Source organism: Myotis davidii, unplaced genomic scaffold, assembly GCF_000327345.1.
Source record: "Myotis davidii unplaced genomic scaffold, ASM32734v1 scaffold471, whole genome shotgun sequence".
NCBI lineage: Eukaryota > Metazoa > Chordata > Mammalia > Chiroptera > Vespertilionidae > Myotis > Myotis davidii.
The window spans coordinates 1,864,360-1,875,027 of NW_006283354.1; the positions used below are offsets into that span (position 1 = coordinate 1,864,360).

Genomic DNA, 10,668 nt, shown 5'->3' on the forward strand with positions numbered 1-10,668 from the left:
AGTGAGATTTTGAAAGGTGATGTGAGGAATCTAACACCATGCCTGATGAATAGCACTGTCCAGTTCTGTGAGATTTGATGGTTGTGGAACCAGCTGCCTGATGGCTCTTTTAACTTCGTCTCACAAATGCTCAATTAGATTGGGATCTGGTGATTGTGGGGGCCACCTAAGCAAGGTAAAGTCTCCCTCATGTCCTTGAAACCATTCCTGCACAATACGAGCACCGTGGCATGGCGCATTGTCTTGCTGGAAGAAGCCATCACCATTGGGGTACGCCATCAACATGATAGGATGAACTTGATCAGCAACAATACTTAGGTATGTTGTGCTATTCAGACGTTGTTCCACACGAATTAAAGGGCCCCAATCATGCCAGGAAAACATGCCCCAAACCATAACACTGTCCCCACCAGCTTGAAGGGTTGTACTCATGCATGTGGGGTGCATGCTTTCATGCTGTTTCCGCCAAATTCTCACTCTGCCATCTGCATGATGCAACTGGAAATGTGATTCTTTGGACCACATGACTTTTTTCCAGTGCTTGACTGTCCAATCCTTGTGTTCCTGTGCGAATTGGAGACATTTTATCTTGGTAACTGCCGACAGCAAAGGTGTTCGAACAGGCCTTCGGCTTCCATATCCCATACGATGCAGTGTACAGCTAATTTGCCTACAAACGTCAGTGGTCATAATTATCTGGCCACTCAGTGTATATAAACATGAAATATCTTTCCATTTATTTATAACTTCTTTGATTTCTTTAATGAACTTTTTTTCACTTGAGAGTTTATCTTAGAGATCACTTTATATTAGCACACATAGATAGACCTATATCATCCTTTTTAACAGCTGAATAATATTTCATTGTGTGGTTGTACAAAATTTTATATATCCATTTCTGTATGGATGAACATTTAGATTGTTTCCAATATTTTCTACCACAAACAGTGTTGCTGTGAAATTTTTATAATTTATCTTTGTTTTCATGTGCGAGTAAATTTTTTTTAGCCATCACTTTATTCCTAATAGCTAACCCACAGAATGTGTATTTAAAGGTAGATTGCTAAAGCAGAATTTGCAAATCCGTTTAGTAAAATTTTCATTGAAAAATTCTATTTTTTTCAATGCATGCGAAATAACAAATCTTCTTTATATATAAAGAACAAAAAAGTAAGTTCTATGCAGTCAACTGCAGATAGGACTTAGATTTTGGGCCAATAGAGTCATGGCAAAAATGCAGGCCAGAGGACTGAGAGATGATTCCATAGAAAGTACTCCACCAGGGAAAACAGTTGTTTGCCCTGTAAAGAGATTGAACTCGATCACATTTTTAAACTCGTCATTTAAAATAATCTCAACTTGTCCATTCCCTAGCTTTGTTCTTTTTTCTTTATAGCTTGCCATGCAGTACTAGGAAGTGGATTTCCTGAGGAACTGAGTTAAGTTTCATCTCCTCCTTACACTATTGAGTCTTGCATCTGGCAGTGGAGGGAAGTAAAATAGACAGTGTCTGTTGCCTTATCCACCCCTCATATGTTCTATTTGAAGTTTTGTTGTGTGTGTGTTTTTTGGACTCATCAGTGGTAGGATATAAAATGTGGGTAAGTTATTGCAGCTTTTAAAAACACATCCTTCCATTTGTTAACCCTGTTAGAAATAAGGCAAGACCCAAACCAGGGGTCCTGACAGAACACAAAGGATACTCGGGAGCCAGACAGCTGCAGAAATAAAGGTATTTGCCTTGCTATCTGGCTTGCGAGTAAATTTTTTAAAAAATAAATTTCTAGGAATAAAGTTATTTGGTCAAATGTAATGTACATTTTTATTTTGGTAGCTTTTTCCAATTTTCCCTCCAAGAAATTGTGTAAGTTTATACTCCCAGAATAGTACATGGGAGTGTTTATTTTCCATAGCCTCACCAACAGTTATCAAATCTTACAATTTTAATCAGTTGTATCAGTAAAAAAATAGAGATCATTGTAGTGCTTATTTATATCTCTTTCTGAATGTGACGTTGAGATTTTTAGTTTTTACTTTTTAAATACAAGATGATTTTCTTATCCAATTCTAATTCATAAACCATCTATATACTAGTATATAAAAGCCCAGCTACCGGAATGGCAGCACGAACAGAACAACCAGAATGACTGGTATCTATGGTGCACTCTGGCAGCCAACCCTGCCAGTGCCCCCAATCGGCCTGCAACACTCCAATCGGGGACAGGGCTGGCGGCCAGCCAACCACCTGTGGCCCCTCCCCCTCGCCAGCCCAGCCCAATGGACCCCCATTGGGATGGGCCGGCCGGACCCCACCCATGCATGAATTCATAATGTTCTTGTATAAGTATCTGAAACAATTTTAGAATTACTTTTTATCTGGACTGCTACATAACGTCTCATGCAGTTTAAATATAATCTATTTAGTGATATTAGTAAAATGTGATAATATTTAATATATAACCTAAAGTTGCCATGTGCTATTACAGTGAATTTTAAAAATGAAACCAGTTATTGACTCTTCTTTCTTTGTCCCTAACTTTATAAGTTTTTTTTTAGAAAAGATATCTTAATATGTTTCTCTACGAAAAAGTGATTGGTTCTTATCTATTTCAGACCTGTGGATATCTGGGCTTTGGGCTGTATGATCATTGAGATGGCCACTGGAAATCCCTTTCTTCCTAGCAGCTCTGATTTGGATTTACTTCATAAAATTGTTTTAAAAGTAGGTAGGTAGGTATTACTGAAATGTACTGTTAAATGCCTAAAATAAGTATGTCCAGATCAAATTTGCTTGGTTTTCTTTTTTTAAAATATATTTTATTGATTTTTTTACAGAGAGGAAGGGAGAGGGATAGAGAGTTAGAAACATCAATCAGCTGCCTCCTGCACACTCCCTTCTGAGGATGTGCCCGCAACCAAGGTACATGCCCTTGACTGGAATCGAACCTGGGACCCTTCAGTCCCCAGGCCGATGCTCTATCCACTGAACCAAACCGGTTAGGGCTTGATTTTCAAATTTAGTTTTCTCATTATAAGAACAGGGGAGCATATTCTTTTGATAGATGTAGCAGATACATACCTTGAGCTGATAAAAAGAAAAGTAGAAAATTCTCCTCTGTTATTGCAAATAATATTTTTTTGCCAGGATGCAAATAGGTAAGCCATATGTTGATGGTTGATAATAAGAAAAATAGTACAATAGGAATCTCCTTCAATTTGTTTGAAAGTTGCTTAAAATATTTGGCTTCTATAAATATTTGCATATCTTGCCACGCCCGTGTAGTTTAGTGATTGAGCGTTGATCCAATGAACCGGAGGTTACGATTCCTGGTGAGGGCACATGCCCAGGTTGTGGGTTCAGTCCCCAGTATGGGGCATCCAAGAGGTAGCTGATCATTGATGTTTCTATTTCTCTCTGAAATTTAAAATAAAGAAATATATATTTGCATATCTCAAAGACTTTTAAATAATAGATTTAATTTAGATGGTTTTAAAAAGCACTTAGAGATAGAAAGTCAATTATTTGCTGAGAAAACATTTTTTAACTATAGTAGATAACCAAATAGCTAAATAACTTATGCAAAAAAAATATTTTATGAAAGCTGAATTATTTGATTATCTGTTTGACCAACCAATCATTTTGATGGATATCCTTGCTCATGAAGTTTCAATAAGTTTTTATGTATATATATATTTATGAATGAGGAGCTAGAGGAGCCCTTTTTGTGGTGAGGAAGCTATACATAAACATGTAATTACAGGATCATGAGAAAGGTACTGTGAACAACTATAAAAACCATGGAATCTGGATAAATATTGATTAAAGATATAGTTCAGAGCCTTCAAGCATCACCCTTTTTTGTGTCATCTTTAATGTTCCGAGATTAATGAGATTAATGTTAGAAGGAGCCTTAGAGATGATGGGATCCATTTTGTCTTTTACAGATGAAGAAACCAAGGCACAGAGAGGGAGGAGATTTGCCCAAAGGCACAGAAGTAGTTGTATAGCAAAACTGGTACTAACTAGAAGTTAGCTCTCTCCACTCCTGTTTATAGTTCTACTACTACTCTATAGCCTTTTTTTTTCTTTGCAATATCTAAATAATCTTAATATGCTAGCTTTTCTGAGTAAGGCTTTTTTGATTAAGAGTTGCTAGTTAAGCTATTTAGATACTCATATGGAAATATGTAAAAGTTGAGATTTGCTTTTCCTGATGGCATTATATATTATATATTTTATTTTGTGAAAAGAAAATGAACCTGGTTGTTTGACATTCTGTACTGTCTATGTGCTATCAACAGATTACTGGGGAAACTTTAATTTTTATGCTATATTCAGATAGTTCCTTGTTCAACTTAAAAACCACTGTAGCTCAGTGGTTGGAGTGTCAGCCTGCATACCAAAGGGTCTCGGGTTCAATGTGCAGTCAAGGGAACATGCCTGGGTTGCAGGTTCAATCCCCAGTCGAAGGATATGCAGGAGCAACCAATCAATGTGTCTCTCTCTCACATCGATGCCTGTCTGTCTGTCTGTCTCTCTCTCTCCCTCTCTCCCTCTCTCTCTCTCTCTCTCCCCCTTTCCCTTCCTTACTCTCTCTAAAAATCGGTGGAAAAAAATATCCTCTGGTGAGGATAAACAAAACAAAACAAAAAGTAAAATAATTAATTAATTAAAATAACGGAATTGTTTTTATCTCTTTTTAGTAACATAATAAAGACCATATAGCAATTTGATTATTTTGATTTAGATTAATTTCTGTGTTTTCTTATATATTTTTCTCTTTTTAGGCAATTTGACACCTCACTTGCAGAATTTCTTTTCCAAGAGTCCTATTTTTGCAGGGGTGGTCCTTCCTCAAATTCAACACCCCAAGAATTCAAGAAAAAAATACCCAAAGCTAAATGGATTGTTAGCAGATATAGTTCATGTATGTTATGAGATTAAAGACTTGTTTCTGGGAAATTTGCATACATTATAATACAGTTTTAGGATATTACTTCAATGAAATTCTAAAAGGATTCGTAAAAGTAATGGTATCTGTTAAAGTTACTATATTTCTGTCTTTGTGTTTAGCTCAGAGAAAGTAAAATTCCTAGACTATTAGAACTGAAAGCCATCTAGGATAATCCTGTTTATTATTTTTAGTTCATCCCAATTTTAATGATAATTAGGGATAAACTAGAAATATTCTAAGGACTTACCCTGTTTATAACCATCTTTTAATACCCAAGTTAGGGATCTATTCTGTGAACAGTGGTATCCTAAGGTATCTCCATGGCTTTGGCTGCTGCAGTTGGAATATTGTTTGGAGACACACCAATGCCAAAATACAACTTGAATTGGAGGGAAAAATTTTTATAGCACTTTTAAATTATTTTAAAATTTAAATTTTGTTTTAAACTAGGTAATAAATATACCTATGCACTCACTGCAAAGTTCAAAAGGTAAGAGAGTTTAATGTAAAAAGTAACTGTTCCTACTAATTTTTTTTTATCCAGCCAATTTTCTTTCCCAGCATCAACTAAGGTATCTTATTCCTAATGTATAGCCCTTAAAAAAAGTGGTTATCTAAATTTCAAAGCAAGTACAGTGCAGTGTTTATGAAAAGGGACTCTGGAATCACATAAACTACATTTAAAACCCAGCTCTATCACTAATTAGCTCTGTAACCTTGGACAAGTCACTTAATCTCTGTGCCTCAGTTTACTGGGCTGTAAAACAACATTAATTATTTATTTTCTGGGGCTAGAGGATTAAATGAGGTAATGGTGGCAATGTTCTGAGCACAGGGCCTTGAATAAGCTGTCAACAAATGTTGTTGATGTTGCTGTTACTTAGATAAACTTAAACTTATGTAATATCTAAAGACTATTCTTGAATCGAAAAAATATATTTTATTGGTACCTAGAGAGAACTAGAATTTATTAAAGATCAGATTTGTTTACTACATTTTCAGTTTAATTTCTTTTTTTATTTCATAGTTTTAATTATACACACAATATGTAATGATTTTAGAAAAAGTAGAAAATACATGATAAAAAAGAGAAGTTAAGATTTTTCTAACTCCCATAATCCAGGAAAATATTACAATTGACATTTTTGTTTAGATACTTGCAGACTGCCCAACAAATATATGCTTAGAAATTTATGCTTTTTAAGTGCTGCCTCTGGCTACAGACCCGATATATGTAAACCTCAGCTTTAACAGTTTGTAGCCATGGGAGTTGCAGTACATTGGGCAATATATACAGTCATGTGCCACATAACATTTTGGTCAACTACAGACCGCATATATGGTGATCTGTTAGGATTGTAATGGAGCTGAAAAATTCCTGTTGCCTAGTGATGTTGTAGTCATTATAAGGCCAGATCATAGCACAACTCATTACTCATGTGGTTGTGGTGATACTGGTGTAAGCAAACTTACTGAGATGCCAGTTGTATAAAAGTATAGCATATATAATTATGTTCAGTATATAATACTTGATAATAAATGACTAAGTTACTGGTTTATGTAAAAAAGAGAAATTTAAGCTTTTTAAAAGATATCATACTTTATACACTATTATGTAACCTGTTAATCTTCATTTAGCATTATAATATGATAAACATATTACCATGTTAGCAAATTGGAACTACATCACAATTTTCTGTAGTGTTTCAGAAAAACACTACAGAACACTATAGCGTTTCCTTGTATGACAATACCATAGTTTATTTAGTTGATCTTGCAATTTTGGACATTTGTTTTCAGGTTTTTTCCCCTTCACTATTGGTAACGATGCTACAATGAACATCTTTTATATATGTCTTTCTGAATTTGCTTTATTTTTGTTTAGCAGAAATTTCTAAAATGTGAGTAGTGGGTGAAGGGTTTATACTTTTTAAAATTTTTTTTATGTATTTTGCTATTTTTTTCTCCAGAAAGATTTTACTGATTTATACTTAAGTTCTCTCATGTAGCATTGGATATAAATTCCCACTCTTAATCTAGCATTAGATGTTATAATTAAAAAAAATATTTGCTGATTTAATAGACTAGAAATAATGTCTCTTATAAAATATATTTTTAATATATTTTTATTGATTTCAGAGAGGAAGGGAGATGAAGAGAGAGATAGAAACATCAACGAGGAGAGGGAATTGTTGATTGGCTGCCTCCTGCAGAGCCCCTACTGGGGATCGAGCCAGCAACCCAGGCATGTGCCCTTCAGTCCACAGGAGGACGGTCTATCCAGTGAGCCATACCAACTAGGGCTGAAGGAATATTTTTGAGCACCTATTATTTGCCAGACATTGGAATCACAATCATGAACATGAAGGTACAATTTATAGTGTGTGGAGACAGAAACATCTTCAGAGCTTTTATAAATGGGAGGGAGGGAGGGAGGGAATGAAGGAAGGAAGGTCAATTGGTTGCCTTCCGCAGATGCCTCAATCAGGGCCAGGGATCAAGCCTGCAATCCAGGTATGTGGGTACATGGGTACGTGGGTATGTGCCTTTGACTAGGAATTGAACCCACAAACCTTCCGTGTATGGGCTGGCACTCTAACCACTGAGAAACACAGGCCAGGGCTGTATGTTTAAATTTTTAAAAGTATATATATTTTTATTGATTTCAGAGAGGAAGGGAGACAGAGAGGGAGAAGGAAAGGGAGAGAGCTGTCTGGTGTCTCTGAGAGAGAGAGAGAGAGAGAGAGAGAGAAACATCAATGATGAGAGAGAATCATTGATCGGCTCCCTCCTGCACACCCTACACTGGGGATTGAGCCCACAACCTGGGCTTGTGCCCTGACCAGGAATTGAACTGTGACTTCCTGGTTCATAGGTTGATGCTCAACTACTGAACCATGCCAGTAGTTTTTAAAGGAACTGTCTGTTTGTTTCCCAAAGTATCATATGTTACATTTTCCAAACCAGGGCATGTTTTTAAATTTTCTGAATTATATTATTCATAGAAGGACTAATTTGTCTGCTTCTAATAGGCTATGTCTTACACAAACCTTTCAGCATTTTTCTTAGTAAGTTTTATTGATGAATTACTATTATGTTTTAAAAATAAACACATATGTTTAGCTAGTTGCAGTTTTAAGGACCTAGGTATTCCCACATTATAAAGTAAATAATGGACTCAATTTCACTTTTGAGTCAATTTCTTTTATTGTAGTAAAACACACATAACATGAAATCTATTCTCTTACCAAATTTTAAAATGTATAGTACTTTCCAGGCTGATAAGAGAGTCAATAGGACCTCATTAAATTTCTGCAAATGCCAGCCAAAATAAACTGGCTTCTGTTTTGACTAGAATCATAGGGCATTTAACCTGTAATAATGCTTTACAAGTACAAATTTCTTAGGAAAATAAATGGTCAGAACTCATTGTCAGATATTCCTGAGGTCTAATTCCATCTTTTCAAGAATGCTATTAGCTCTGGGTAATTAATTACTTTTATTCTTGTCAAATAAATTGAACTTTTGTTTCATAGAGCCCTGTTAAGAGCTTATTTAACCATAGAATCTTGTTTTTATTTTCTAGGCTTGTTTACAAATTGATCCTGCTGAGAGAATATCATCTGCTGATCTTTTGCATCATGAGTATTTTACTAGAGATGGATTTATTGAAAAGTAAGCGTTTTGAGTGAATGTAGACTTCTAAGTGTTTTATATTAGGAAATTTTACTAGCATGAAAGTAATTGCTACATAGGTTAATGTTACACAACAGAAAAATTCAATTTAATGAAAACTCACTGAGTTCCTATGTTGATTAGTTATATAGTAGACTTACAGGTGTCATAATAATAAAAATAATTGCAGTGCTCGCTTCGGCAGCACATATACTAAAATTGGAAAGATACAGAGAAGGTTAGCATGGCCCCTGCGCAAGGATGACATGCAAATTCGTGAAGCGTTCCATATTTTGAAAAAAATTAAAAGATAATAATTTAAATTAACATTCATTACACAGTTACTATATCCTAGGATGTGTGCTAAGTTCTTTACAAACATTTGCAATAGTCATCATTGGCCAGAAATAACATTAAATAAGTAATCAGTAATTTCTAATTTTTTCCCCATTTGGAGCTCTGACTCAGAATAGTCTGTTTTTTCTTGTTCTGATACCATCTCTGATATATACATTAAAATTAAGATTAATAGCCCTGACTGGGTAGCTCAGTTGGTTAGAGCACTGTCCTGATATGCCAACGTTGTGGGTTCAATTCCCAGTCAGGGCATATACAAGAAGCAACCAATAGGACTTCCTGTCAAAATGGCAGCGTAGGTAAATGTGGTACCCAAATCCTTCCACAACCAGGTAAAAAATACAACTAAATTAGAGAGCAAACATCATTCAGAACTGCCTGAAATATAGCTGAATGGAAGTTCTACAAATAGGGATTTAAAGACGAAGCCACATTGAGACTGGTAGAAGGGACGGAGATGTGGAACGGGCTGGTCCCACATCCACATGTGGCAAATAAAAATCAGGAGGGATATCTCAGCTGTGGAAGTCCCCACTGAGTAGTGAGGGTCCCAGCCCCCCAACCCAGGGTTCCAGTGTCAGGAAGACAAAAATATAAAATAAAAATAAGAAGGCCAAACTAAAACCATCTCCCTTCAATGTTGATATTGTTACATTTTGTACTGAAAATATTTTTCTCCATATATATGAAGGGAGAGGGAGAGATAGAAACATCGTAAAGAGAAAAAAATCATTGATCAGCTGCCTCCTGCGTGCCCCCAACTGGGGATTGAGCCCACAACCCAGGCATGTGCCCTTGACTGGAATCGAACTTGGGACCCTTCAGTCTGAAGGCCACTGAGCCAGACCGGCTAGGGTATGAAAATATTTTTCTAGAGTAAGATTTCAGAAACTTATCAATTTATCTTTTAAATACTATTACTTTAAAGAACCACAAAAAGGACAAAGGGACATGAGTCTTCCTTAAAAAGAATAGTATACTTATCAAAATTAAAAGCAATATTTGTAAAGTTTGCATCACAAAAGAAATCTAATTTCTCTAAGTCTATTTTGTAAAGGTTTTTTAAAATCTTTATTGTTGAGAGTATTACAGATGTCCCCCTCTTCCCTCCCAATTGCTCCCTGCTACCCTGTTCCCACCCCACCCCAGCCCTACTGTCTGTGTCCATAGGTAAGTTCTTTGGTTAATCTCTTCTTGCTCCCACTCCCCCTTCCCTCTGAGGTTCATCAGTCTCTTCCATGCTTCCATGCCTCTGATTCTATTTTGTGTACCAGTTTATTTTTTTCATTAGATTTCTTGTTCATTTATTTTGATTTTTAGATTTAAATTGTTGATAGATATGTATTTGTTGCCATTTTATTATTCATATTTTTGAGCCTTATTCATCTTCCCTTCTTCTCCTCCTCCCCCTCCTCCCCCTTCTCACCCACTTCCTCCTCCTCCTCCTCCTCCTCTTCCTTCTTTTTTCTCTTCCTCTTAAAGAATCCCCTTCAACATTTCAGGTTTGGTGGTGATGAACTCCTCCCGTTTTTTCTTGTTTGTAAAGCTCTTTATCTGACCCTCGATTCTAAATGAGAGCTTTGCTGGGTAGAGTAATCTTGGTTGTAGCTCCTTACTATTCATCACTTTGACTATTTATTGCCATTCCCTTCTGGCCTGCAAAATTTCTGTTCAGAAATCA

At 35.9% G+C, this 10,668-nt stretch overlaps 1 protein-coding gene across 1 annotated transcript in view; it reads left to right on the forward strand.

Moving 5' to 3' along the window:
* Positions 1 to 10,668, forward strand: part of CDKL3 (cyclin dependent kinase like 3) — a 40,418-nt gene that overhangs the window by 15,599 nt on the left and 14,151 nt on the right. The window contains exons 4-6 of the mRNA XM_015563574.1: positions 2,614 to 2,726; positions 4,789 to 4,928; positions 8,542 to 8,630. Of these exons, the coding sequence (XP_015419060.1) occupies positions 2,614 to 2,726; positions 4,789 to 4,928; positions 8,542 to 8,630 (342 nt within the window). The remainder of the gene's footprint in view (positions 1 to 2,613; positions 2,727 to 4,788; positions 4,929 to 8,541; positions 8,631 to 10,668) is intronic.